General features: G+C 47.4%; 9 protein-coding genes across 9 annotated transcripts; 4 read left to right on the top strand and 5 right to left on the bottom strand.

Annotated features, from left to right (window-relative positions):
* Positions 1-389: 389 nt before the first annotated feature.
* Positions 390-2839, top strand: N7510_005175 (DUF3435 domain-containing protein; the record flags this gene model as incomplete). The annotated part of the gene is made up of 4 exons (XM_056977101.1): positions 390-703; positions 754-1015; positions 1061-1383; positions 1438-2839. The coding sequence occupies 4 exons, from the start codon at positions 390-392 to the stop codon at positions 2837-2839; spliced, it is 2301 nt and encodes a 766-aa protein (XP_056833133.1).
* A 3735-nt stretch (positions 2840-6574) lies between these two features.
* N7510_005176 (uncharacterized protein) lies at positions 6575-7500 on the bottom strand (the record flags this gene model as incomplete). Its single annotated transcript, XM_056977102.1, has 2 exons — positions 6575-7085; positions 7142-7500. The coding sequence occupies 2 exons, from the start codon at positions 7498-7500 to the stop codon at positions 6575-6577; spliced, it is 870 nt and encodes a 289-aa protein (XP_056833134.1).
* A 1221-nt stretch (positions 7501-8721) lies between these two features.
* N7510_005177 (pepsin-like aspartic protease) lies at positions 8722-10086 on the top strand (the record flags this gene model as incomplete). Its single annotated transcript, XM_056977103.1, has 1 exon — positions 8722-10086. The coding sequence occupies one exon, from the start codon at positions 8722-8724 to the stop codon at positions 10084-10086; it is 1365 nt and encodes a 454-aa protein (XP_056833135.1).
* A 104-nt stretch (positions 10087-10190) lies between these two features.
* Positions 10191-11045, bottom strand: N7510_005178 (uncharacterized protein; the record flags this gene model as incomplete). The annotated part of the gene is made up of 1 exon (XM_056977104.1): positions 10191-11045. The coding sequence occupies one exon, from the start codon at positions 11043-11045 to the stop codon at positions 10191-10193; it is 855 nt and encodes a 284-aa protein (XP_056833136.1).
* Positions 11046-11064: 19 nt separating this feature from the next.
* Positions 11065-11610, bottom strand: N7510_005179 (Zn(II)2Cys6 transcription factor domain-containing protein; the record flags this gene model as incomplete). The annotated part of the gene is made up of 1 exon (XM_056977105.1): positions 11065-11610. One exon carries the CDS (start codon positions 11608-11610, stop codon positions 11065-11067), a length of 546 nt encoding a protein of 181 aa, XP_056833137.1.
* A 1871-nt stretch (positions 11611-13481) lies between these two features.
* Positions 13482-14023, bottom strand: N7510_005180 (uncharacterized protein; the record flags this gene model as incomplete). The annotated part of the gene is made up of 2 exons (XM_056977106.1): positions 13482-13703; positions 13754-14023. The coding sequence occupies 2 exons, from the start codon at positions 14021-14023 to the stop codon at positions 13482-13484; spliced, it is 492 nt and encodes a 163-aa protein (XP_056833138.1).
* Positions 14024-17323: 3300 nt separating this feature from the next.
* Positions 17324-18869, top strand: N7510_005181 (uncharacterized protein; the record flags this gene model as incomplete). The annotated part of the gene is made up of 5 exons (XM_056977107.1): positions 17324-17518; positions 17584-18274; positions 18337-18401; positions 18457-18622; positions 18694-18869. 5 exons carry the CDS (start codon positions 17324-17326, stop codon positions 18867-18869), a joined length of 1293 nt encoding a protein of 430 aa, XP_056833139.1.
* Positions 18870-21404: 2535 nt separating this feature from the next.
* On the top strand, positions 21405-24745 carry N7510_005182 (TPR repeat protein; the record flags this gene model as incomplete). Its single annotated transcript, XM_056977108.1, has 3 exons — positions 21405-22023; positions 22281-22892; positions 22941-24745. The coding sequence occupies 3 exons, from the start codon at positions 21405-21407 to the stop codon at positions 24743-24745; spliced, it is 3036 nt and encodes a 1011-aa protein (XP_056833140.1).
* A 1819-nt stretch (positions 24746-26564) lies between these two features.
* N7510_005183 (uncharacterized protein) lies at positions 26565-27809 on the bottom strand (the record flags this gene model as incomplete). The annotated part of the gene is made up of 2 exons (XM_056977109.1): positions 26565-26770; positions 27722-27809. The coding sequence occupies 2 exons, from the start codon at positions 27807-27809 to the stop codon at positions 26565-26567; spliced, it is 294 nt and encodes a 97-aa protein (XP_056833141.1).
* Between the last annotated feature and the right edge of the window lie 135 nt (positions 27810-27944).

A 27944-nucleotide genomic window follows, 5' to 3' on the forward strand; every position in this document is an offset into this window, starting at 1 on the left:
GGGGCCCTGCGCGGGCTTGGCCTGATCAGTTGCCCCGTTGTAATGCATTTCCATCGCATTCTACTCACCTTCCGCTCACCCCTCGGTCGGTCTATTGGGTTTCACCCAGGCCCTGCGGTGACTCGAAATGGCACAGCCAAGCAGGTGTTGGCCGAAGATGCCCCTGGCGTTGCTGGCTATAAAACCACACGACTCCCCCAATGACTCTGCTAAACAGGCTCAACCTCCTCTACAAACCTCTTAATAGATCTTCATTTCACCGTTCTTCTTGTTCAAGTCTCCTTTTTCTTTCTGCATCAATCTCTCCTATTTCCAAAGAAAAGAAGCATTCGTCGTCGGTAGCGTGTAGCATGATCTCGTGCAACTCGCCCTCCCGCTTCAATCAACCGATGGAGATCGATGGCGATACTTCTGACATGTCTTACCAATGCGACTCTGATGACTCAGACTTTTCTGATACCACCAGTACGTCTTCGATTGAACTGAATCCTCCTGCGCCATTACCTCTCCACAATAACGGCGATGTGTCCTCCAGCCTTTCTCGACATTCTGCCAATCGGCCCAGAATCCTCGACGGACTGCCTGAATTCAGTGATGACCCGGATGATGAAACGGATGAAGATATTGCAAATGTGCCGCTTGACTATGGACAATCTGACCAAACCAAAACCCGGAGACAACGCATCGAGCATCGCTGGCACAAGTGAGAACTCAGCCAGACTACTTAGCACGCTTATCTTAACACGAATACAGGTACTGCCAGGTGAAAACCGCCAAGTCTGATGCGTCACCAATATGGAAAGACCCAGAAGAGGCTCTTCGTCAATCTACATCCAACGACATCTACCGATTTTTCAACTACTGCATGAAGCTGAAGCGCGGTCAGGACGGTCGACATCTAAAAGGCATATCGAAAGCAAGCGCCCTCAGAGCGGACTGGAAGGGATTTCGGGGTTACTATCGCCAAATTAATCGCAGAAAAATCAGCCCCGAAGATAGCGAGGAGATCAATGCCGTGAGTCGTTTTCTCTCGTACGATGGATGGTCCTAACGAGCCCAGGGTATTCGGAAACTCATCGACAAATATGGCCTCAACCGACACGAACGCGGTAAAGAGCCGGTTTACGTCCACGACTTGACCGAATTCAACGAGACCATTCTTCGTACCCAGGAGAAGCGCTTCCATTTGGGCTACGAGCGTATACAGTTGTGCCTCTACACCATGCTTGGGATCTTCACCGTGAACCGCCTCAATGCACTCCTTTCGCTACAATTCAAACATTTGCAGTTGTCCATTCAAAGAGACCCAGAAGACGGTCCCCCAATATTGTTGGTGGAAATCAAATCCGAACACACGAAGAAATTTATGGGTACATCACAGGCGTATGTTCCTTGTGTTCCCCTGAAATGGTCCTCCGTCTGACACTGCATTTTCAGTAACAATTTCCCTTTTCCTGAAATCATTGATGACCCATCGCTCATTTTCAGCCCTCATGCATTCATATTTGGTATCCTGTTTTGGCTTCAGGCCTTTGAAGTTCCCGAGCTCTCATCGATGGAGCAAGTTCGAAAATTGCTTGTTCAAAGTGGCTGCCAACAAATGCCGTTGCCTTTACGGCCAGAAGTGGAAGAACATTACGTATTCTGCCGCGTACATGCTGTTCTGGGGACACCGGGAATACAGTGGGAGAGCCCAATGTCCGTTGGAACCATGTCTGACCGCTTGAAATCCTTGGGGGAGATTCATGGATGGCTCCACTCAATGTTCTCTCACCGATTCCGGTATGCGGGAGGAAAAATGTTAAACGAAAGTGACGAGGTCAGCCAAGCGCAGCAAAACTTGATCATGAAGCACTCGGACACCAAGACATTCTTGGACCACTACTTACCACGACATATTGACACCGACATGCAAAGTATCATGAATGGCCGGAAATCCAATAAACACTTGATGCGTGCCATTACGCGAATGAGTCGGTGGATAGATAAAAGGCGCCCTCGACACCTCACTGCTGCACAGAGGGAATCTCTTCGCAATCATCCTGAATACCTTGAAGTCAAACAGCGAAGGGATGAGCAAGCAGCTGCCTACAGAGAAACCCCCGATATCCAAAGCCAGTTACGACTAGATAAACTGACGCGTGACGTGGCGAATACATTCAGTCGGCTGGAGCGGACCTTGAGAGACAAAATAAGAAAGGAATTTGACCGAAAGCAGGCTATCATCGATATCGAGCGTCAGTTATCTGGGTCGGCTGTTGATGACGAGGTGGCGAAAGAGTTGCTTCGCACTGAAGATCATATGCTCCCTGAGCAGATCTATCTTCTGGAGAAATTGCTGACGTGGCCCGTGTCCAAGTCTTTAGAAGCCGAGTGGGAACGGCGAAATGCCGCAGTAGCTGCTATTTCACAGTACTGCTCTGTCCAAGAAGGCGGCCCGTTGCGTGGCAGACGAAAACGACTACCGCCGAATGATGGGATCAATGAAAAACCAACATCCATTGCAATTCGCCCACTCAAAATCAATTGCGTAACTCACGGCCTGTCACAGAGAGATCTTCTTTTGCAGCAGGCCGAAGAACACATCAAGGCCTCTGACAAACCCCTACGATGTTTTCAATGTTACGGCAATACCACCCTGCCAGATCATCGCCGGGCGCAGGAATGGAGCGAGTACAAATCAATTCTGAGGCATTTTCGCAGACAGCACCTAGATGATCGAAGGTGTCACATGTGCAGCGTTGACCTTTTGCATGAGATGCATCTTCGAAGACACGCCGAAGAGGTTCATCGCCTTTGCACGCAGCGAAGAAGCAGAACTTCGGATTCTGCGGGTTGAGCTCAAAAGTCGTGTAGTTATTCTATTGTTGAGTTTGTCCAAAATCAATTTTCCAACACGCGCCCATATTTAGTAATCACTTAGGATGGTAAGTTAACGTTAGTCAAGCTAGTTAGTTAGCTATACGAGGGCTCGTAAAAGCGTGACTTGTGCAGGCATGAATTGCACTCTTCATATTCGATGAAAGGGTGGGCAGAAGATACATAATGTTCAGCACTTGGTACATTGGTGTGAAAGGGAATCACTGGTGAACATCTTTGTAGATTGAAGATTTCGGTGGAGTCGAGAGTACAAGTTGTCATAACCCGCAAGGGCCATTTAGAGACCGATTATGAAAACCAGTGTGGGGGTTTTTCTGGTGGGCTCAGGGTACGCTCAGGGGATGCTCAGTGTACGCTTAGGGGATGCTCAGGGTACGCTTAGGGGATGCTCAGGGTACGCTCAGGGGGTGCTCAGGGGGTGCTCAGGGTACGCTCAGGGTTGGCTCAGGGTACGCTCAGGGTTGGCTCAGGGTACGCTTAGGGGATGCTCAGGGTACGCTCAGGGGGTGCTCAGGGGGTGCTCAGGGTACGCTCAGGGTTGGCTCAGGGTACGCTCAGGGTTGGCTCAGGGTACGCTCAGGGTTGACTCAGGGTACGCTCAGGGGGTGCTCAGGGTAGGCTCAGGGGGTGCTCAGGGTTGGCTCAGGGTACGCTCAGGGTACGCTCAGGGTACGCTCAGGGGGTGCTCAGGGTTGGCTCAGGGTATGCTCAGGGTTGGCTCAGGGTTGGCTCAGGGTAGGCTCAGGGTAGGCTCAGGGTAGGCTCAGGGTATGCTCAGGGTATGCTCAGGGTAAGCTCAAGGTAGGCTCAGGGGGTGCTCAGGGAGTGGCCAGGCGACCAATACTCAATGAGACCAACGTTTATTGTTGATCTCAGTTACGCCGCGACATGCCTAGTCAAATACCTCTCATGCTTCTGCGGCAAAGTTTTTGCACAGTTCTAAATCTATAACGTCTTTACTTGGGGGGCAACCTGGAAAGCATGAGATTCTGTGTGGCTAGGTTTTTTCTGCGATATAATTAAGTTGAAATGAAAACCTCAGATTTTTTGTTCTTCCGGTCCTTTCGTACCAAGTTGCATTAGTTTAATGCGAAATAAGAAATTGAATTGCGACACAATAACCGTTCTATTGGACTCTTTGAAAGGGTCCTGTCTTACAGTAAAAGCGAGATCAAACTTGCAATTCCAATTTCGCAGGAGTTGAATAAGGAAGCTGGACTATAGTACGATTCATTCGGGTCCCTCTCTGGATTCAAGAAGAAAGGCAGGGAAGAGAACTCGGAAGTTTTGTTTTTCTTTTTTAATTACAATCAACATTTTACTCCTTAGGTAGTTTGTCATACTACATAAGTTACAATACTGCATAGTGTTTACAGTTCCGCATATTTGAATGATCAACAGTTGTTGCTACGGTGAATGAAGGCAAGAGAAAGTGGGTCCTCAGTGGCACACTTCAACAATTAACGCCGTGCATCGCAGTAGGTTAGAGCTCTTTTTTGCACATCACCTGACTAAATTCCTATAATCGGGAACTTCAACAGTTTGCACACGAATACACCGGGCGGAAACTCCGTGAGGCTAGACAACAAGTAAGCTCATTCAACAGGTTAGCTCAACAGGTTAGCTCAACAGGTTAGCCCATTCAACAGGTAAGCTCATTCAACTGGTTAGCTCATTCAACAAGTGCGGCAGGACCTTCTTGTTGCTGGCTGGTTACTTTTTAGCATCACAAATAGTTTCGGAAGGCAATTCAACACTAACTTGAACGGTTTCAAGTTGATTAATAACCCTTGTAGAGCCTTAAATGCCGTGCCCTGTCGGTTATATCCTTAATAAGCATCCGGTATAAAGGTCACTGCCTGGGGTCCGGGAGCCAAAAGTCCATATCCCACATACTTTTTGGTAATGATAGCAATGGAGCCTGAACTCGAACAAAACTTCCGCCATAATTCATTAATTGGAGAAGAGAACCGATTACTTACCTGGGAATCCGACACTCACTCCAATCCGTCCGTTGGGTCTTCAATGATCCCATCAGAAACAAGTGAAGATCGCGACTTTGTCGTGTCTGATACAGATAAATTGTCATACGTTTCTCACAATTCCTCGGAACCTTTCGATTCATATTACTTTTGTCAGGAAGGATGTGATGAAACTAAGGTCGATGAGGTAAGCGATTGTCTTTCCTTTACTATGCGATTGCTGACGGAGAGATCCATGATAGCCGTCAGAGAAAATTCCAATCAAAACCATCATTCAACGATCGGTGAATCGAGACGGGCGTCAGATGGTCCAGTATCTTGTTTTGTGGTATTCTTGGGAGGAGAACCCATTTTGAATGTAAATAGCTTGAAATCTCACAGAGGCAAAATTTCCCGCAAACTTGGCAACTATTCACTTTACAGTTGGCTTAACCGAAGAAAGGCAATGATGGTTACAAGCAATTCCTGTTTTACTTTGCCATTCTTTTCCCAGCACGAGCTTGTCGAGTTTGTCTTCCTCTCAATTCAAGGCGATGTCACCATATGAACTGAGTCAGTTTTGAAAGAAAAGAAAAAGAAATGAATGCTCCTTCTTTAGCTGCGGCTTCAATGATGCCTTGCAAATCACAACTAGATTATTCCTGGGAAACTACACATAGCTTCTTCATTTTTGATGTATCCTGGTCGTAATTATTTACACGCTAAATTTAAAAGGGAATAGTAGAGAAAGTTGGGGGGGGGGGAGAGGGGTTGGGGGGGGGGGTGTTTAGTACTGAGGGGGATTGTTTTTAACACATCCCTAGAATTAATAGGCCGTAGAGAGGTTCGTGGAACCATGGTTGGGGTTTAGAGAAGTTAAGTCATTTCACGCGTCGCGTTGGGATTCACTTTCACATGGAGACTTGTTTCTTGGCACTGTATGAAGAGCGCAAGGATCTTTAACAGGGAAAGGGACCAGAGGGAGTTATCCTACCGCACCCCGATAAAGTCGATGCGGCAATGGGTGCTGCAATCAAAGACCGAGTGGCATACTTGGGACAGGGCGTAAACCTCCGGACAACAAGGATAGGCGGGAAGACTATCCAGTCAATGTTTGGGATGTAAATGGTGGTGGTTCAATGCGCGTGTTGTTCATGAGGTGATTTATCTTAAAAGGGCGGAATAGTGATTGTACCTCCTAGATTGTCGAACGTCGCTGGTTAGTCGACTTCGTCTCTCGTATTCTGCAAATGCCTTTTCTGGAGGAGTGCAAACTGATAGTTAGCGATTTGGCAACTTGATGACTTTTCAATGTTCGATGGATGGCACGAAGAAGAATAAAAAGGGAAGATTCAAAATCAGCAGTGTCAATCCGTTGGCGTGATACAAAAGTGTTCAGACGATTACCGGTCTCTGGTTACAGTCGCGACCGTTATTGCCTTCCATGTCGGAAACACAGAGATGCTCTTTCAAACCCTAATCACATGATGCGCTAAACCTAATATGACCTGCCTGTAAATAACATGTTTTGTTAATATTGGTCAGTCGATACCAGAACTTTGATTTGACCGGTATGGGCATTACGGGCGCCTAGATCTAGATGGCGTTGGTGGCTGCTTTGATGGCCATCTTCGTACGCCTCAAGACTGATGCTCGGCCATTCAAGAGATTGTAGATACATATCTTTAAATAATACATTCATTCTCTCTCATTCTCTCTCATTTTCTTCATCATTACCAGGCGTCATCAGGAATCTCGCACCCCCACGCCAATTGAAAAGGCGCATTTTCAAAAAGCTTCTTCGAGTCATGATTCTCCGGCCAAGACACCTCCACCCGGAAATTCGGGATCCAGTCTATCTTCATCAGTGGCTGCAAGGCAGATTCCTCTGTGGTAAACCAGGAGAAGCGTCTATCCGGCTGTGCAGCGGGACCCCCAACCTCAACGCCACCAAACCGCACAAGGAGTCTGCGCAGGCCCTTCATGGTAGCGATGACATCCCACACAGTGTCCGGAAGCGGGCCTCTATAGCCGTCAGAGTTTTGCAACTCCCATTTCCTATTATAGAGCTGCCAGTCTCTAAAATGCCAGAACCTGACTCTGACGTCCAGAGATCTTATAGCATCAAACCGCTGAGGCACGAATACACTTCTGAGCTCGGCGGGTAGCTCGAAGGCTGGGAGTACTCCGTCGTCGAGTTGAAGGGTGTTACCAGAGTATAGGATATTGATAGCCTCGGAATAGCTAGGTTTCTCGATTATCAGCAGCATTCACACAGGTCGAGTATGTTCGATACGCACATCTCCCGACATGTCAAGAGCAGAGAAATTCTGCGAAACTTCGTCCCAGATGCCTCGTCTATTGTTGGATCACCCTCCCCATCTTCGGTTGGAAGCCATTTAGTGTGCAGTCTAGAAGTCCCTCGCCCGATAAGAATGGTTTTACCCCCAAGGACATGGTGGTAGATTTGTTCCCGGAGCTCGGGGGGTAACTTTCTCAGGAGCAGGCACTGATCCTGCCGTCTGGTTTGACGTCTCCGCCATAGTTTCCAGGTACGCTCTTCTGGTAATGGAAGGGTGAGAGCCCATTTGCGTGGTAGAGGAGATTGGAGCTCGCGGGCAAGGGTCCTTTTGTTGTTAAACCCACACTTGGCCGCCATGGAGACGGCTAGGGGAAAGCAAGGATGAAAGATAACGTAAAGACAACCAGCAAGGATGCTATTACGGATCTATTTTGAACGACTTTTAGAACACCTCCTGCCCTCGCGAAGTATGACGGAATCCTTTGGGGTCCATCATTTTGGCCCCCACACGACGACCTTGCGCTGAACCCTGACGGATAGTCATCAACGTACATAAGGTCAATTTTGAGGCAAAGTATACCTCTATAGCGTGGGATAATTTCGACCAAGTAGCACATTATATTATTAGGAAACCAGTAGCTCTATGTCGGAGACGTGGGAAGGCGCTCCTACAGGGATTCACTATCGGCCCTAATTGGATCCACCTCAGGATTTTTCTAAATTAGTGTGGTATCTGTAGCGGTTGTGGTTGTTTGTGCGGTCCGATTTAGGGGCGGATATTTCTAGTCTGAGTATATGCAGCGCAAAAATGTTAGTTGCGCTGTTTTGGGCCCAATTGTAGTCGTCTAACATCACGATTTGGTCAAATCCGCACGGGCCTTCCGACCAACCAAACTGCATTTTCAAAGAAGTGCGAACGCGATCAACCTGAGGTTTGAGCATTTTCAAGAGCGAGGATAGCCAATTATCAATAAATAATACCAGAAGCCTTCCTGTATAAGCTCCGTAGAATATAATTGTTGCTTATTCTTATATCGATGCACAAAGGATCACTGTATCATGCCAACTGTGCAACACGCTAAGGAGTCTATTCTCCACCCACGGCTCCCTGGGCGCCATGATAAATAATCCGAATGCCAAGAAACCACACATAAATAGGGGTAATTTAGATAGCTTCAGAAAGACATTTCGTGACCTCCAATTGGGAATCATTACGTACATTCGTTACTAGTGTATACCAGAATTCCCGCTTCCGACACCAATGATTCAATGCCACAGGAGCGCTAAAAATCACGCTAAAATATACGAGTGCTGCAAGGCTGTGCCATTTCGCCCCATTTGACGAAGGCTAACGTAGGTAACATCAATTTACAACTAAAGAAGAATTCCGCTAATTCCCGCTAAATTATACGAGTATGCTGCGGGAGCATGTAGTGAATACACGGGTGGAGTTTGGAAGCTTGGGGTAGGTATGATTAGACGAATTTAGAAACAGACGAGTGCACTCGGAAAAGTATAAAGACTTGGCTTCGCAAAGTGAATAACCACCACAATCAAAAATCATTATCTTAAATCACAATGGGGCTTCCTCATTATCTCCTCTTCGGCACTGCTGGCCTGCTGGCCAGTGTCAATGCCACCGGCATTCCACACTCAAATCAACACTCGTCCGGCTCAACATCATCGTTGATTGCCACTCAATATGGTACAGTATTCGACACATCCATGGTCATTGGAAATCAGACATTCCAAATGTTAGTCGATACTGGTAGCAGCGACACTTATGTTGTGCGGGATGGTTTCACTTGCATCAATAAAACGAGTAACCTGGTCATCTCTGAGGCAGGGTGTCACTACAAAAACAAAACCTACCACAATTCTCGAACCTATCGTCACGTTCCCGATCAGATGTTCGGCATCCAGTATGGAAATGGTCTTGCAAGTGGAGAAATGGCATACGAGGATGTGACTCTTGGCGGCATCACCGTCAAGGGCCAGAAAATCGGCATTGCCAACATTTCCACCCCAATGGGTGACGAAGTGAACAGTGGTCTGCTTGGTCTGGCATATCCCTTAATTACTTCTGCGCACCCGGCAAACCACTCCTCCAATAAGACCTACTGGTATGACAGGCTGCCATACAATCCGCTTTTGTTCACAATGCATGAAAAGGGCTTCATCGATTCCTATTTCAGCATCGCACTGGCGCATACTCCCCAGAATGCTTCTACTGCCTTCGGCGGATACTTCACCATTGGCGGTCTCCCACCTGTAAACCACAGCTCCGAGTTTACTACCGTCCCTGTGGAAATCATGAAGAATATCCCCAAGAGCTTTACATCTGGGAAACGCGCTAGATCCTACTGGGCAACTACAATCAGTGAAGTCAAATACGGCTCTTCATCCGCAGACCTGACAACAAACTCAACTTCTTTCCAAGTATTCATCGACTCCGGCAACAACATGCAGTATCTACCGCCCGCAGTGGTGGAGCCCATCAATGCTCTATTTGATCCGCCCGCGAAGTACAACTCAGATTACGAGGCCTATGTCGTCGATTGCTCTGCAAGAGCCCCGGAGTTTGGCCTGACACTGGGAAGTCAGACATTCTTCCATAATGGCGAAGATCTCATCTATCAGACCGGCAAGGGAGTTTGCATCACAAGTCTCGCCCCGTCGCAGACCCTTCCGCTTGCGGGTGGGATAACGCTGAATGTCCTGGGGGTACCCTTCCTCAAGAACGTGGTTGCTGTGCATGACTTCGGAAAGAATGAAATGAGATTTGCGAAATTGTTGGGTCCTACTAGTAACTCTACCACTTCGGGGAGTGCTCCGGCTGCGACCGAAACACCTTCCTTCTCTCTGGGCTCGAAAATTCTCAGCGGTATTTCTTGGGTGCAAATTGCAATGACTTTGGTTGCAGGTCTATTTGTTATTTTTTGATTGATTGTGATTATGTTTGGGAGGTTCTTTGCGGAATAATGGACGCGATAGATTATTTTACAGACTTTTGTTTTGATGGATCAGTTTGTAGCCTCATTTTATTCTCAATTTACTTCATCCCCAATGCGCAAAGCACAGAAAACCTCATCTATTCCACAGCTGGTATCCATAACTTCAGAGCCAACGTCTTCTAATCGCACGTCCTCAACCTCGCCGTTGAGGGAGTCCTTTTCAAGAGATTGAACTACCAAAAACGCTTTTCTTGAGTCCCAGAGCCCGTCTCGAGCGGAATAGAGGCGACTATTCATCATGGAGAGGGACTTCTTTAAGAGGTTCCTGTCTCTTGTTTTCAAGCAAACAAAGTAAAGCATAGCTACTACATTAGTTGAGACAGTGAATTCTCGATGGTCAGACTTGGACATATCTGATGATTCGAAGTCTGAAATAAGAACCCCGATTTGCTCCAAAGCAAACTCAAATTTGCAATAGGCTTCCATGGGTGTCTTCGTATCTTCGTCGGTTAGGATTATATTCTCGAGCAGGACACCATGAAAAATGATTTCTTGGCAGTGCAATAACATGATTCGTTGGCGATCCGGGCTATTCATCGTTTGCCCATCATTCTTGAGCCAGAATTGCTCAATTGCAGCTTCAAAATTTTGGAATTGTCTTTCGAGTTGAAGCCTCTCTTGAGCGATCTCAGTTGGTAGCTCTTGCAGATGAGCTCCTTTGTGAGCTACCGTCGACATGAGATGATTTGTTTTCCAGTTTTGCAGTATAACAAGTGCCTGTTCTATATCCAGGATACCGGAGAACTGCTCTGGAACCACATCGAAAAATCCAGAAATATGGCCCTGTGAGGCAAGTTTGAGGACAGGCATTCGTTCCCATGAGAAAATGCTGGCATGGACATCGAGATGACAAAATATGATCTTGAGCTGAGGATAGATGGGATCCATCTTATCAAGTAGCTCTGGATCATCCACCCAAAAAGCTTTTCAGGAGCTCCAAACCGCGATCCAGATGCCATATCGCCTGTTTGGTGTGACCGACAAGACATTCGAACACGTAAAAGATCAAACTGCAGACAAGCGCAGCCTCGGGTGGAGCACCCGGCGTAAGAAGATAGGTCAAAAGTTGCTTATGTGATTTGGCCATAAGCTGAATGCTTTTCGGAGAACTTCCCAGCTGATACGATCCGACTTTCAGATATTCGCGATATAGCGAACTTAGCGCGACTAGCGAATTTCGAATCACAGGCTGATGCTGACTTCGCTGTAGAATAAGCTGGGTCCAAAGCGTTGAATCGGAGAAGCGCGATAAGCATTGAGCTGCTTCACTGCAATAGAAATGGAGGAGCTCGCGATCCGTCCGACTGCCTGGGATCTTGAAGGGAATGTTGTATATTTGGATGGTGCTTTCAGGTTTCGGACGAACTTTCGCGGCATATCCTGTACACTGCCAGCCCGCCGAGATACAGCGCTTACATTCCGGTCGCTGCTCGTCGCATTTGACTCGGCGCATCCTAGACTAGTCAGATGACTGATCGCTTCCACCATCCATTTCATCGGGCCAAGCACTCACTTGCAGACGCTACATCCCGTCCGGACCTTGGGGGTGCTTCGGCGTGGCTTTGTAACTTGACCCTGCATTTTTCGTTCAGTCTGTGAGCATTAAGTCTCTTTCACCGGGAGGATGCGAAGGAGTTTTCTTCCTCGGCCAAGATAAATGGGAAAGGAGCCGCAAGGCTGCCCGCTTATCATGCAGGTGGGGGCTGAAGCTGAGCCATCATGTACACGACGCGATTGAGGCCAGGGAACGCGAATCGCGCCCCAACGCATCGACTTCCTCATTTCAACTATCCACCATGCCCCCTATTCGCAATCAAAATTTCCAAAATTCTGTCAATCAAGAGGGTAAAATCTAGCTTGCAATCAAACCCTTCCAGAATCGCGAAATTCTAACTATTCGCGAAGCTGCACGCCTATGTGAAATAACGCGCTCTACCCCACAACGTCGTATCGATGGCCAACAATTTCGCTCTGAAACTCGCGCTAATAATCATAGATTGACTACCCAAGAAGAGCAATCGCTCTTACAGGCAATTCGAGCTCAGAATTTGTCTTCCCATTCTCCACTCGGATGTTGTCAACCTTTCAAAGCTTGACCTGTTTGAATCAGGACTGCTCCACTTCCTAACCGCTTGATTCATATCAACTTTCTCCTTTTTGAAGATGGGTTTCTTAGTTGAGTTAGTCACATTACCCAGTGGTCCCTGGCGTACATTACTATCTGGTCTGAATGCGATCACCCTGGCAAACATCCCGCGGGGCATGAAGACATTGCGGTTCACCATTTCAAGAAAGATATGCGCGCGAGTACGCTTTTGTAATTTGCGAGCCGTCCCAACAATTACCGAGACAACCATGCCAACATCCATGGCTGCTGGGAATGGGATAGAGGATGTGATCTGAGCGGCGATGAAGACCACTTCAATCCAGGCGGAGGCCTACATAAAGTGTCAATAGGTATGGAAATCAAGGGATGTGTAATTTGCGCGAACATGGTTGACTATATCCAGATATACTAAGAATTGCGAAAAGGGTTCTTGATTGGCCCCTATAGTCATTGAGGATGGGTGCACATGCACGGACGAACCCCCGATCCTTGTTTCTAGGCCGGCGTTGAGGAATTATGACGGGGCAAGGAAGTCGTTCTAGTTTTTCAGGAGGGCCCCCCGCTATAGCAACGAGTTCAAGAGTCAACGCTCCCCTCTGTTTTGTTTTCTTTTGCGTATCTTCCTCTATCTTGGTGGTTGGCTCAGTCGAATTATCTTCACTTAGCCGTCTTAACCGTTCGGCCATATCATCAAGCTGCCTGATGCCGCCGTTATCATTGCTCCCTGACGTGGCCATATTGCCAGCAGAAGACTAGTCGCAGATTCCCGAAAGACAATACTCTGTTACTTCACTCTTCTATAGATTTCCTAATGATATATATTCTTTCATGGCAATGCATGTCAAAATGAACAGAAAATCGTTTCCTGTAGCCTTAAAAGTGGCGAATTTTGAACCACCCTGGTCATTGCTGAGGTAATCAAATGGTCTGGCTGAGGTGGTGAATGGTACGCCGTGGTGTATTTAATTTGTTTCACTTGGTTCTTGGAGTTGGCGAAGTAACTTGATCACCGCAGCTGCAGTTGGATCCGCTCTTTGACCAACGTGGCCACTGGCCTAGATAGTGGGCTAGGCGCTAAGAATGCACTGGCCGTGTGCCACTCACTCTCGGTCGCTGAGAGCGGTCTGCCTCATGGGAGTAGTTGGGAGACGGGGTTGCCAACATGCACACTGTCGGGCTCAGTCAATGAAGAGTGCAAAGATTGAATAAAGAGAACTTCACAAGCGCTCAAGCCACCAGAGGGAAAAGAAAGAGCGTCTTACTTGTCGGCAAGGCAGGCCCGTGTTGCGTCCAGACTGGCATGCAAAGCTGCAAGCTGCTGGCCACGTCAGTAGGACACCAGCCGTCCACCTCGGGCGCTGTCGGTCGAATGAGATGGCCCTCTTGCGCTTAAGGTGCAGCTCCTTTTTCTGATGTGAGAACAGTGACACAGCCTCGCGCTAATGCGCGGGATTTTACATCAGTTCTGTGCCATAGTCCAATGACAAACGACAGCTTTGACCCTTGTCATGCTGGTGACAAGTTTCTCTGCATACATCCACTGGTATAGATATTGCCGATGAAAGGAATCATCCACTATCCGAGAACCCGAGCCAATAGTCTTCCGAATTTCAGCATGACGGGGAAGCTGCAGGTGGCGTAGCCGCCAGCACAAACAAGTATAAAGTAGGTCAAGCGTATATGGCACACTCTGCAGTACAACATCGTATAGCTCGTATTGAGACCTCGCCAAAACCCGCCGAAAACCAGTTTTTGGCATAAGGGTTTTAGATAGTTGTAAAACTTGATTACTAAATCTGGATTTCCTGAGGCACATAACTCTAAATATCTTAATTGTTCGCATGGTCAATTTTTGAAAGCCCGTGGGTTACCCGCTAAGAACCCACGGGCCTTTACTCTTAAACCCAATATGTAGGTAGCCCAGCATAGGAAGCCCAGAGTTCTCCGAGGTCCAGTTCGTATGTGCCACATTTCTACGATGCAACATCGTATAGCTCATGCGGGTTCAAAGATAAAGAATAAGAATTTGCAGGCGAGAAAGTGAACACGAGCATTTTCCACCATTAATCGTCCTTTTTTCGTTCCAAATTGACCAGGACCATCATTGATCACAGGTGGATGGACCTCTTTTCGTATCCAAGATTCCTCGAATCAAGCATCATCACTTTTTGAGGAGAAATATACTCCTAGTTATATAATGTATCTTTGGTTCGCCGTATAAACGAGTCAGTAGTCTCAGAATCAAATGAATAAACCCTCGTTCAACTGCGCAGACAGATCCGGATATCTCTTATATCATTCACAGTTCGATCACAATCTCAATTCAACACACAAGACTTTATTCTTCTTAGACACAGTCTACTCATCAAAATGCGTTATTCTATCCTTAGTCTTCTGACAATAACTTTCCTCAGTCTCACTGGAGTTGGAGCCACGTGCTACTGCACCAGCACAGCTCAAGGCCAATACTGCGGTTATTGTGCCGAAGTCGCTATTGGATGGGTCTGGGACCATGTCTATGGGTGCAACCCCGATGGGGGCTGCTATGACTATGGTGTTAGGGACAGCTGCAAGACGTCTTCAAACCAGTGTCCTATATAAAAGCTTTGCCCTTTTCTAACCTGTCAGTGGACCAAGGTTCTCCTGTAGGTACGAATACACTATACAAGAATTACTGTCATGATTCATTGCTAACTTGAAACAGAACTCGCTTGGAGAGCGGGTTGGGTGTGATTGATTAGCCTCGGTCTGGGAAACTCAACGACAAAGCTCGTACGGAGTTCGGGCTTGGAAAAATTTTGATTATTATCGGATTATTTCCTCCAGAAGAACAAAATTTTTAAAACCAGCCGAACTTGTCCTCCTCATTAGCTCGGATTCCATTTTTTACCTGAGCCAGGTCTTGTTCCTGGGAGCTGATAAAACAGCTGGTTGAGATGTGGTTAAAATGTGGTCAAAACTTCATCATTGGAGTAGTGTTAACGGGCCTCTAGTCAGTAAGGATCAAACGCCATCTGGCATCCCCTGAGGAGTGACTGCGTTGATCAACAGAGTAATTCCACCACCGACACAATGCTCAGGACGATTGTATTTGGTTACATTTTGAGCACGTCTCAACTCGCTATTTTGTTGTAGCAGGATGATTAGGATGGTTAAATTGACCATTCCTTACAGTACGGCTGTCTTTGTTCATTGTAACATGGGATTATGAGTTGGAGATACGTGTCAACCGAGAAGCTCTACGAGGACCTCGTTTCTCAAGCGCGTATCGCGCTTGTCAAGAAGATCTCATGCTAGTCGAAAGATATCACTCTATAAAGATTATATAGTATGGAACAAAGACTTGTATTTGGAAGTACAGTGCAAGTGTCACGGTTGTGAATTGAAGGATTTTGCCTGAATCTCCCGCCTCGATGACCTTGGCCGAATTCATATCATATGGAGTATGGAGGTACCTAATGTTGCCGCACGATGGCTCACGCGAGGGACTGTAAGAATGATGCCCAGATGACGATAATGATTAGCTGAATCTAGTTGGTGTCAGCGTTGTTGGTAGGATACCTAGAGTATAAATGAAAATACCTCAAGTGCAATGATCCATGATTTCCAAAGAGTGCCGAAGATCGCAATGACCAGCAATAAAAGTGCCATGACGGAAACATAGCATGAGATATACCGCAGTTTTGCTCGGCCTACGGTTGTTTGTCCAAACAACCACCAATACCACATCGCCACCCCGAGATAATCCACGAAGAGAACGAAGAGCCCGCCTAGATGAACGGAGCTTAGGAGAAAAGCCCCAACGAACGCGATTGCTATCTTAGACAGACTGGAAAGCACGGCAAAAGAGGGGCACAAGATTCGTAATATTCGCGGCGTGGTTGGATTTTCGCGTTGTTGATAATTTATCCGGAGGAACTGTGGCATGGTAAGTTCAAAGTGGAGGCCCAGCGTACCGTAGTTTGACCTACTACTTGTAGCGATGCGAATATTGGAGTAATCCACATGAGGACCTGACTCCACGCTGGAAACTTCTTGCTCCACAGCAAGCCTGAAAGTGTAGCAAATGAAATGCAGGAAGAGGCGCACAAAGCTAAGTCGATCTTGTATGCCGTCCAATAAGATTGAAAGCGACACAAGAGGAATAGCCTGACAAGGTTCATAAGCAGAAGCAAAGTCATTAAGAATGACTGCACCACATGTTCGGATATCATGGCCATAGTCGATCGGAACCGATGCGTGCTCTCTCTATAGAAGGGACTGGAGAGGTTTATGTACGTGAACAAGATGCTGATAGGCTATACATTCTTGATGGACTCAGAATAGTTCCAAACTGATTCCAGGAGCTTTTCATCCGTCCAGGATCATGCAGAAGAGTGAGGGACCCGAATATACTCAAATTTCTATCAACCCCAAAAACGCTGCCCTCAATTGTATGTAGGACAGGGCACTTGAGGGCCATCAATTTCGGGCTCGAGGCAACACTTCACACTATTGAGTTCCCCGTCATGAGGACTCGAAAATTGACCCTGGAGTGAAAGATTAAGAGGGTATCTTAATGCATGAGGGATTTGATGGAGCAGAGTCTCATATTCTGGATGGGATTGCCAAATTCCCAAACCGGAATGAATACAGCGCAGAGAGGAGGCCTTCTATATAAATACAGCTGAGCTCTTCATGTCTGTGCGAGCAATCCATAGATATGCTTGATATTCTGCCAAAACTGTCATCACTTTCCATTCCCACACTATATGGACTCATAAATACTCTTATTATTCTGTGTTGGTTGCTTTACATCTCAGGAAGACATGTCTTGTTTTGCGCCTGGGATAGACGACATGTCGTCTCCTGGCATTCACTTGGTTCTCGATTATCTCATCCCTGGCGGCACTGGGTGTGCGTCTCCCTGCCTAAAGGGCTTCAGTGGATTGATATATCCACATACCGCCAAGCCCTGACCGTGGGGATGCTATTTGCGGCCAACATTGTCGCTTTGAGACTTGGTACAAACTCTTGGCACACGGCAAGGATCAGAGCTGGGTCGCTAGCGATTATTCACATGACTCCACTGTGCCTCGGAATCAACTTCGGCTTCCCGGCCGACGTTCTGCATATTGATCGCCAGACGCTGGCTTGGTTTCACCGATGGACCGGACACATTTGTGTGTTACATTCTCTTCTCCACGGATCGTTTGTGGTATCGAACGTGAGGAAATCAATGCCTCCAAACCCAAATTATATCATTACAATCCTAGTACGTCGATACTCTGGCAGCAAATGCTCTTCAAAGGACCACGGGTTGCCACTAACTCCCAATAGGCCGGATGTGCACTGATTCTCGTTGGGCCAGTGACCTGTGTGGCGATTCGACAACGTCACAGGCAGCTTGCGCTCAAGTGTCATTATGTCTTGGCGGCTGTCGCTATCGCCGCCATTGAATACCATCTCTTTCAACAAGAATCACCTTATTGTTGGGTTTTGCTGGGAGCTGTCTGCTTATGGTTTCTATGCAGTTCGGTAGTCTGTATGAGGACCATACTGACCCATAAGCCATGGCAAGGCTCACCCTGCAAGGCGGACATCTGGGTTTCTCAGGGAGTCCTCTGGATTGAGATCAACTTGCCTATCGGTCGAGCTATCCGGCCGGGCGAGTATATACACATGTGGGCGCCATGTGCCGGCTATCGAGCCTTCACACAACTTGTGCTACTCTACGTGGTAGTCGCGGAGTTGGAAAATGTAGACAGTGGATGCACCATCCGTATGGTTGCGCGGCCTCAACGTGGGGTCCTCTATCACTCTTCTTTTGCGCGACGTCAGCCAGTCGCCATTCTGGGGCCGTACGGGCGACCGTACGATTTTTCTCGATACGGTACGATTGTATTCGCTCTAGAGGATATTGGGCTTTTCCGTGCGCTATCATATATTGAAATGCTGGTGGAAGCTAGTCACAAGCGAGAAGCAATGGTGCGGAAAGTCGAAGTCCTGTGGCAGCGCGAGAAGGCATTTGGTAGGTCTGGGTGGTTCAATTCATCCTTTCCAACATATATATATGGCTGACTATTCTTCCAGAGAATCCAGAGTGGTTCAAATTATGGAGACAGAAAATTCTCAATTTTGACCGGGAAAATTTTGATGTGAGTAAGCCGACGCAAACACACAGTGCTGTATCAGTGATTTACCTCGTCCTAGATTCTTCACTTCCGAATTTTCTGTCATGAGCCGACGGAGCCAGCGAAGGGACCAAGATCCTCTCGAAGATTAGGCGAGCGGCTCTGGCTCTACAATGGACCGATTGACTTTGAAGAGGAGATCTCGCGATATCTCGACGAGCAGTGTGGTGACATGGCCTTGGCAGGTGTGTTCTATCTTCATTTTTTCCACGCACGGAGGAAACTCGGTCCATTGCCCTGACACTAATTTGGACAGTATGTGCGGGTCCGCGGACTCGCGAAGCTGTGAGGAAATCAGTTCAACTCCATCTCCACAAAAGCCCCCAAATCGTCGAGCTCGATCTGGGACCATACCATACCTGGCCGGATGATCGGATTTCGTCCGAAAACCGGTATCAAGGCCAAAATTCCCAAAAAGCTGGGAGTGCATGATTTTGCAAGTTTGGAGATTAATGCAAGCAGCTTTGACTGCGTATCGGTGGCCATGTACAGCCTTGCGGTAGTCCAGCTGCAGGAGATTTTGGCAAGAGTAGCTGACCACAATATACGGTGTTGCCGTGAGCGGTGAGGTGGTGGTACACTGGAACAGTCATTCCATCGTACTCGGAAATTGTTTACCATGATTTAGTGTAGCAGATCGAGAATATCGTTGAAACGCAAGTAAGCCGCCAGCGCCAGAGTTCCGAGACCCAATTTCTTAGCCCTGTAGTCCTTCAACATAGATTCCAAGTAGGCAGTGGAGAATGCTAGGCAAGCGAGAAAATAAGTACCAGAAGAGGAGATCGTAAAGAAACGAGGTGAACAGTACACCCGGTAGGTCGAAGCCAAACGAGAATTTCACAAAAAGAAATTCAAATAAAGGCTCCATAGTTGACACAGTCGAACCCATCCTGATCAAAAAGAGTTGGGATAATCTAGGTTTTGTCGGATATTCGCTCCCTTAGCAGGGAGCTTGCGGCTGGGACTGCCGCTTGGCCCTCTTCCAGATCGAACAAGAATCATTTCCGACCTTCTGGCTTCCATCCTCAATTGTTGTGAGAGGAAAAATTTAAACTGATACGTATGCTGTCGTTGATTTCTTGATCGTTTATTTTCCAGGAAGCCAGGAATTTGAAAACTTTTCTCTAAGAACAGTGGAATACAGTCGTTCTCGAAATCGCCTTGACCAATATACACAGAGAAACTCTTTCCTGGCCCCACTGCCAAGGCGTTAGCGCGGATCATTTATTGAACTGGCCCGTGTTAAATTGAGGGCGCAATAAAATGCGCTGTGTACTGTATGTTACAATACGCCGACGGAAAATTTACTCATTTCACTTTCTGTTGAAGTGCGGAATTTGCGTATTCACTAGTATTCCTACCAGGGAGTCTGATTTGACAATGATGAGAACGATGATATTTAGTCTATCTATCCTGTCTATTATTTATAGGGGCAGAAAGCGGAAAAAAACTGCCGTAATGTGGAAATTGCCCTGGACGCCTAGTTTCCATGATAGATCAGGTGATCAGTATGTGGCAGATGGTCCACAGTAAATTACTAGTGGGAGATTTACCCTGACACAATTGCTTGAGCTCGGAGAAGAACTCTTCAATAGGGTTCAAATCCGGTGAATATAGGGGAAGATATATCAGCTTCAAGCCGGAATCTAAGCACATCCGCTGGATCTTCTCCGTACGATGAAAAGAAGCATTATCTATGACGAGCACGGACTTTGGTTCTGGCCATCTGTTGTAGTGATGAAGAAGCTGTTCGATGAAATCCTCGAAAACATCGGCATCGGTAGCGCCCTGAAATACACGGAATAGGACAATCCCATCCTGAGCATACGCAGGGAGTATTTGATAGCGTCTGTCGCGATGGAACTTGGAAACTTGAACTAGTGTTACACTGAGAGGGGACCAACCCGTCCGTCGAAACCCAGCCCTTTTGTCACAACCTGACTCATCCACGAAGATCAAATGGTACGGCTTGAAAGCAGATAGGTTGTGGAGATAGTAGTCCCGTAAATCTGCATTCCGTTCCTTCGCAATCTGTCGAGCTGCTTTCTTCGACCACCCGACCGAAGCAAGTGTTCTGCTGATGCTTTGAATCGTCACACGCTTCCCAAATTCGTCCCACAGGAAGATGGCCATCTCATCTTGATATAAAGTCGGCTTCTCCATCGGATGTTCACAAAGAGCTTCGAGCATGGGCGGTGTGATACTCCTCGGGCGACCAGCTCCATTTCGGGGGGCTCTCACGTTCCCAAACACTTGCAATTTAGCGCGAATGTGTAGAATAGATTGTTTGCTACAATTTGCGACACGGGCCATCTGAGACGTCGTTAGCGAGTTACTTTGGATCATATGGTGGATAAGCTCGAGTTGCGGCGGTTTCAACTTCGGGGCCATCTTGCTTGATGTAATGTGAGGCGATCGTCCCCTGGTGCTCCATGGACTCAGGTACGAGACCCGCAGATTCATTGCGGACCGACAATAAACCCGAGCGCCAGCAACCAACCTATCTCTACACGATTCTATAGCATTCCGTATCATGTGATCAATGCCCCAACGCCCCCTCATTGCAGCCCAAAATAACCAGGGTTAAAATCTCAACTAGGAACATCGCGGATCTACAGTACAGTAAACCCTTTCTCTCATTTCATTTGTTTCAGGGCAACATTGCCAGGGAAAGTGTACATTACCTCTATCGGATTCATAATGCTACCCCAGGCTGGTTCCTGCCATATCGATGTTGCCATAATTCTGCCGCGTGTTACCGACTCCAAGGTGATTGGTGTTTGCAGGGTTCGTGAAAGAGTAACTAGAGGAAAATACGCGCGCGCTATCAAAGATGCGTAATGGACCTTTTATATGTTGAGGCTTGACTCCCCTTCTTCTTTCCCCCTAGTAGCTACTCTCGCGCTGTGCGTTACATCAGATTCTTTGAGATCTCTACTCAACCACATACAACCATATTACCTCAAGATGTCGGGCCTAGAAGTGATCGGCGGCATCTCTGCTATCGTTGCCCTCCTCGATACCTCGATTCAGGTCTACGACAGTGCCAGGAATGATATCAAGTTATCTAAGACTTTCGAATCTGTTCGACGCCGACTGCCCGTTATCCTTCACATCCTTCAGGCGTGCGAGAATGACCTAAAACCGGGCAGTGACTCTATGCCCTCCGATATCTATGACGCTTTGGAGAAGGTACTTGATTCTTGTAACGAAAAGGCTCGAAAATTGAGAGAAATATTCGAGATGGTCATACCTGGCGAGAAGGATACGTGGGAGAAACGATACGCAAAAGTCATTCGAAGACTTGGAAAAGGAAGCAAAGTCGAGGAGCTAATGGCTATGCTCACTCAAGACGTCCAACTCCTCGTCAACAACCATGCAGTGAATTCTGCTACCGCAGAGGACAATGCTAAGCTCAAAAATATCCTCAAAGAGATGGAATCTGTCACTAGCTCGACCACTGAGGAGGAGCATTCAGCTTTGACGTTCCACAGCGGTGGAGGGGCCCAGACAAACAATGTCAACAGTGGCAGTGGCCAGCAAATCAACAACAATGCTCATGTCGGAACTCAGCATTTCCAGTCCGGTAAGGAGCAGCCGTCAAGATAGCACATTTTGTCGACCGCACCATACCCGAAGCCGGGTTTACGTGACACAATTTAGGAGCCGTCAACGGCATCCCTGCCTTGATGATTTCTTATGTTTCACCGAAACATTCCACATTACTAGTTCTTATTTCCAATACAACCATGTCTATCTCTGTCAAAAACCTCGGTTTCTTTTTTCTAAGCCAAAATTGCCACACAAAACTACTACAGAAGCGCGGCTAACCGTTATTGATAGTCACCCTCAAGCAGAAGGAAGATTTCAGTTTTCGCGGACCCGTTGGCATCTATCTTGGTCAAACGCCTTACATCGCCTCTGAACTCTTCGTCGGTCGCATCTACGAGCTTAATGAGATCGCAAGTCTTCTACACTCTGATCACAAGTCTCAAAAGCAAAGGCGCCTAGTCCTCGGCGGTATAGGTGGTATTGGCAAGACTCAGCTTGCGATCGCCTACGCAGAGTCCGGCCGTGGTTCTTATAGCTCGGTATTCTGGCTTAACGCAGTATCTGAGGCCGCATTGAAAGACAGTTTCCGATCAATAGCCAGCCTTATCTTCGATGTTGAGGAACCTGGAGGGTTAGAGGACAAAGAGATCGTCAGACGTGTACACCAGTGGCTATGTAACCCCAAAAATACCGGATGGTTATTGATTTTTGATAACTACGATGACCCTACCCAGTTTCGGATTGACCACTATTACCCTCCTGCTTGTCATGGGGCTATTGTGGTCACCTCTCGACGACCAGATCACGTTTCCGGGACCTCTCTTCACATAAAGCCTTTTCAAAATGTTGAAGATAGCCTCGCAATCCTACAAACCCGATCAAAACGAGAGAATGTTCAATCAGGTATGGTACATCCAATCACATTTAGAAACCACTAACCATTACCATTAGATCCTTATGCTATGCGCCTTGCAGAGCGACTTGCGGGTCTACCTCTTGCTTTGGCCACCGCCGGGACATATCTTCGGCGTAGTACCTTCACTTTCGAACGCTACCTTCAAGAGTACGAGAAACGTTGGAACATTAGCCCTCGCCGACCCCTACAGCTCCAGGAGTATCAGGACAGTACACTCTACACAACCTGGGATCTATCATACTCTCGCTTAGAAAAGGAAGATCCGGACGCGGCGAAAACACTGAAATTACTCGCCTACTTTGATAACCAGATACTTTGGTATGGGCTTTTTTATGCTGGACTCACGGATAGTTCTCCGGAGTGGCTTCGTGAAGTAATCACAGATGACGTGAATTTCAATGAAGTGATGGGAGCCCTGGCCGAATACTTTTTCCTAGACAGTCACCAGACGTCAGGCTCATGGAGCATGCATAACTGTGTGCACGACTGGACTTTAGCAGCACTCAACAAGGACATCGACGCAAACCATTACTGGTATGCTTTTGACTGCATTTCTGCGTCTATAAAAGATGACAGGGCAGATGACTTTGCAAATTTGTCTTACTCTGCCTTGGCTGCTCATGCCACGAGGCTAATACAAGAGCGCTTGTGCACGAACGACGTCATATATAATATTGCGCCTCATCGACTCGACCAAGCTTCACTAATTGCAAACCTACTTCGAGACCAAGTACTACTTCTTGCTGCCGAGAAGATGTACCAGTGTGCGCTAGCTGGGAAGGAGAAAGAACTCGGAGCGGATCACGCATCGACCCTTGAGACTGTTAACAATCTCGGGATTCTATATCGGAACCAAGGCAGGCTAGAACAGGCGGAGCAGATGTACCAGCGGGCGCTAGCCGGGCGCGAGAAAGCGCTCGGAGCGGACCACATGTCAACCCTTCGCACAGTCAAAAATATCGGGATTCTATATCGTCTCCAAGGCAGGCTAGATCAGGCAGAGCAGAAACTCCACCAGGCACTAACTGGATGCGAGAAAGCACTCGGAGCAGATCATATTTTAACTCTTGACACAGTCAACAATCTCGGAATTATATATTGCGTCCAAGGCAAGCTGGACCAGGCGGAGCATATGTACCAGCGGGCGCTAGCCGGGCGCGAGAAAGCGTTTGGAGCAGACCACACGTTAACCCTTCGCACCGTCAACAATCTTGGGATTCTATATCGTGTTCAAGGCAACCTAGTCCAGGCGGAGCAAATGCTCCAATGGGCGCTAGCTGGAAAGGAGAAAGCGCTTGGAGCGGACCACACGTCGACCCTTGAGACTGTCAATAATCTCGGGATCCTATATCACGTCCAAGGAAATTTAGACCAGGCAGAGCATATGCTCCAGCGGGCGCTAGCTGGGCGCGTAAAAGCGCTCGGAGCGGATCATATTTCGACCCTTCGCACTGTTAACAATCTCGGGATGCTATATTGTGCCCAAGGCAGACTAAATCAGGCGGAGCAGATATACCAGCAGGCACTAGCTGGGCGTGAGAAAGCGCTTGGAGGGGATCACACATCAACCCTTAATACTGTCAATAATCTCGGGATCCTATATCGTGTTCAAGGCAAGCTAGACCAGGCGGAGCAGATGCTCCAGCGGGCGCTAGACGGGCGCTTTCTCGCGCTCGGAGTGGACCACACGTCGACCCTTGACACTATCAGTAATCTTGAGATTCTATATCGTGCCCAAGGCAGGCTGGACCAGGTGGAGCAGATGTACATGCGCGTTGGGCTTGGGTTGGAGAAGAGGATTACTGCGACAGTATCTGACTTTGTAACGACGATCTTATAGTAATTCAACCTCTCTCATTAACGGGTGATAAAGTACAACGGGTTTCTCCTAAGCTAGTCTTAGTTAGCTATTTAACGGTTCAAGGGAAGGAAACCGCCCAGCGATCGCTAGGAGCTACAACATCTTCTTCTCTGGTCGCAATTGTGTGGCCAGCAAAGGTGCATCTATCGTGCGGCTAAAACGGAGAGCATATTCACGAGGGAAATCTGCAAGCAAGGTACGAGATTCCATTCTACGGGGTTCCATGGAATTCCACGTGGTTTTCGTACGTTCGGCGTAATATCACATCACTTGGTACTGTAAGTTACCAAGCCAATTTTACAGCTCCCCTCAATTAAGGCGGCCCGCTCAATAATTGATCTGCGCTAAGGACTTGGCGGTGGGGCCGGGAAAGAGTCTCTCAGTGTATATTGGTCAAGGCGATTTCGAGAATGACTGTAAATTGAATACAGAATAACACTCATCACCTTTGACATGGACAGCTAATGTAGTACTGTAGGTACGCGTAAGTCCAGAAGACAGAAATTGCTCGTCCAGTCAAGTGCACGAACATTTTCTCCCCAAAATCGACGACGATTATGCAGCGTCTCTTACACGAGCTCTTCGATGTTGAAAAACTCGGTCCAGTGGATATTGGAAATTCTGCTCACATATCGACATCAAAACATGTGAGTGACTGCCGCTTGGAGGACCGCTTTGGAATAAGCCACGAGGCTATATGTTAAGACCAAATGCATCCCGTGGAGGCTAGGTTGCCAGCTCCCGGCCATTCCAACCCGCTCCAGAGGTCGAAGAAGATAGAAAACACCCCCTAAGAGAATGCTTATCACCATTTGACCAAAAGCAGTCGCCAATGGCGAAGGTGTATGAACAGGTTCTGCCACTGCGTGGATGGTCGGCATCAAGGACAACAGGACAACAGACAAGAAATGAAGAGAAAACCTCCCGGAAGATGTCTCTATGTGCAGATCGCTGAAGAGACTGCCAGGAAGATTTCCAATAGCGATTATTGTAAAAGCCGATGTGTATCCAAGCTGTAGTAAGGGTTGGGCTGGAAATAGAAAAACAATCGTGGGAAGGGCTGCGATCCAAATCACGAATAGGCCCCCAAACCACATGGCATTCTGGTTACCTGTCGTGTGTTCGTCGTTGAATGCACTGAACACATGGTGAAAGACGACACACAAATACCACAGAGCGATGCCCGCACTGAATGCGATCACTGCTAGAGCATTTGGAATTGACTCTTGAGATGAAGGAAATTGGAAAATCAGAAATTGGAGTAGGAAGATGAAGAAGTAAGAAAAGCCAAAGATGCTTATAACGGCGCCCGTGGCGCAATCACGCAGGTTTCAGGAACTGGGTGCGTCCATTTCGAAAAGTTTTTAAGTGCTTGATTTGCTATGCGGCATTCTTGGGGCGTTCTTGTGATATTATAGGCAAGGGTGGACCCTAAAATCATTCTACGGCTATACAAGTGAGGGCCACCAGAAAGAAGCGGCCGAATCGATGTTTTCTGCGGCGTTGATCGCCAAAACGGTGTGGTAAATGAGCCGGGCTTCTTAATAACACAGCAAGAAGGCTTGACGCCAAAGGTCTGGCGGATAGAAAAACCCTCAACCAACCACGATGGTATATGATAGGTATCATAAGCGATGTTTAGTATAAGGCCTGAAGGTTGAAGATATTTATAGAGCTGATGGATCCCACCTGTACTAGAGCAAAGCAATCTTTCCCTTTAACGGGAGTGACATTTAACTGGTATTGAAGAGGCTTATACAGTAGATAGATTCTAAACTCATAATTCTCTTCTGTTTGCCTAATCCGATGCGAAGCTAGAGTTCTCTAACCGTGACAACATCAAACCGACCACAATTGCCCACTGAGATTTTCGCAACTCATTACGAAGCCACTGTCGAGCTGTTGAGGCAGACTCAAGAACTTCCCGCGCTTCTCGGAATTCTTTTTCAGGGAGCTCCAAGCTTTCCTCAACGAGATGCACCGCTTCTTTTGGGAGTCGACCAGCTTTGTATGACGGTTGGTCAGTCATCAATCTCTGTAGTATTTTATTTTATCTTACATTCACAATCCCTCAAAATCCTCACGGTTCGATATTCAGGGTCCGGCGTTCCAAGGCTTTCAATAGATGATGCTAAAAAACTCAGATCAGCAACCATCTCTTCTTCTGATCGAAGCCTTTGAAATGCGAGGAGGGCAGGTATTGCGAGCAGGCGTGCGGCTTGTAACGATTGTTGAAGCTCAGAGCTTAGGTCTTTCAATTGATTTAGTTTTGCGCTCATTCTGTCTTCTCAAATTCTGGGAGAACATCATATGAGTAATCAGACGAGAGCTTATCCGATGATTGCCCACCCACTCGTTGGTAGTATTTCACCCTGGTCAGATTTTGCGTTGTAGGCAATTGTCAAGAAGTTCGTTCTTTCTCCTTCAGAGGAAGCGATGATTAGAAGTTGTATCTGGGTGATTAGTCCTACTTGAATTCTTACGGGGGCCAGATGACCAATAAGAACTTGACATGCATGTTGGTCACATACCGTCACTCTTAGCTTCGTGCTATGCGTGCTCATTAGTCCACGGAAGACGTCTTGAACATCGCTGAATAAGGTGGTATAACGGCCCAAGCCTGGGCAGCCAGCGACTTTGGCCAACGCGTTCGAATCCTCTTTTGTGGAGTTATCGTTCCAAATATGGCTCTAAGTGAATAGTCAGCAGATGGCCCAAATGCTATCCTCAAATGTACAACATGGTAATTGAGAGCCGAGCAAATCTGCTTCCTGCAACCTCAAGCACCAACGGCGGCAAAAGGTTGGCATTCATTGGACCCCATGGAAAATACACTCGCGTCTTGTCAGGCGTAAATACTTCAAAATTGAGACAAATAAACACCCTAACACCCTAAACACGTAGCAAAGCGAATATCTGGTTTTTCTCGTGAGTGCTCTGACTGGGTAATATTACTCTGGAACGGCCAGCTGTTCTCTCGAACACGGCAGATGGTTTTCTCCTGATCTCCGCAATTGTCGAGGGCGTAGTCTTTGGCTGTCATTCTGCCATCAGCCATCTTCTTGATCTTGCTGCGACAAGTAAATGACCAAACTATAGCCCCTGTGGTTCCCCTTCAATCTTCCTGAAGTCTCACATCCGTGTAACTAATTCTCTGCAGTGCAGAAGTAGGATCTTC

This window comes from Penicillium lagena (assembly GCF_028827675.1).
Source record: "Penicillium lagena strain IBT 129212 chromosome Unknown utg000003l_segment0_segment0, whole genome shotgun sequence".
NCBI classification, from domain to species: Eukaryota; Fungi; Ascomycota; class Eurotiomycetes; order Eurotiales; family Aspergillaceae; genus Penicillium; species Penicillium lagena.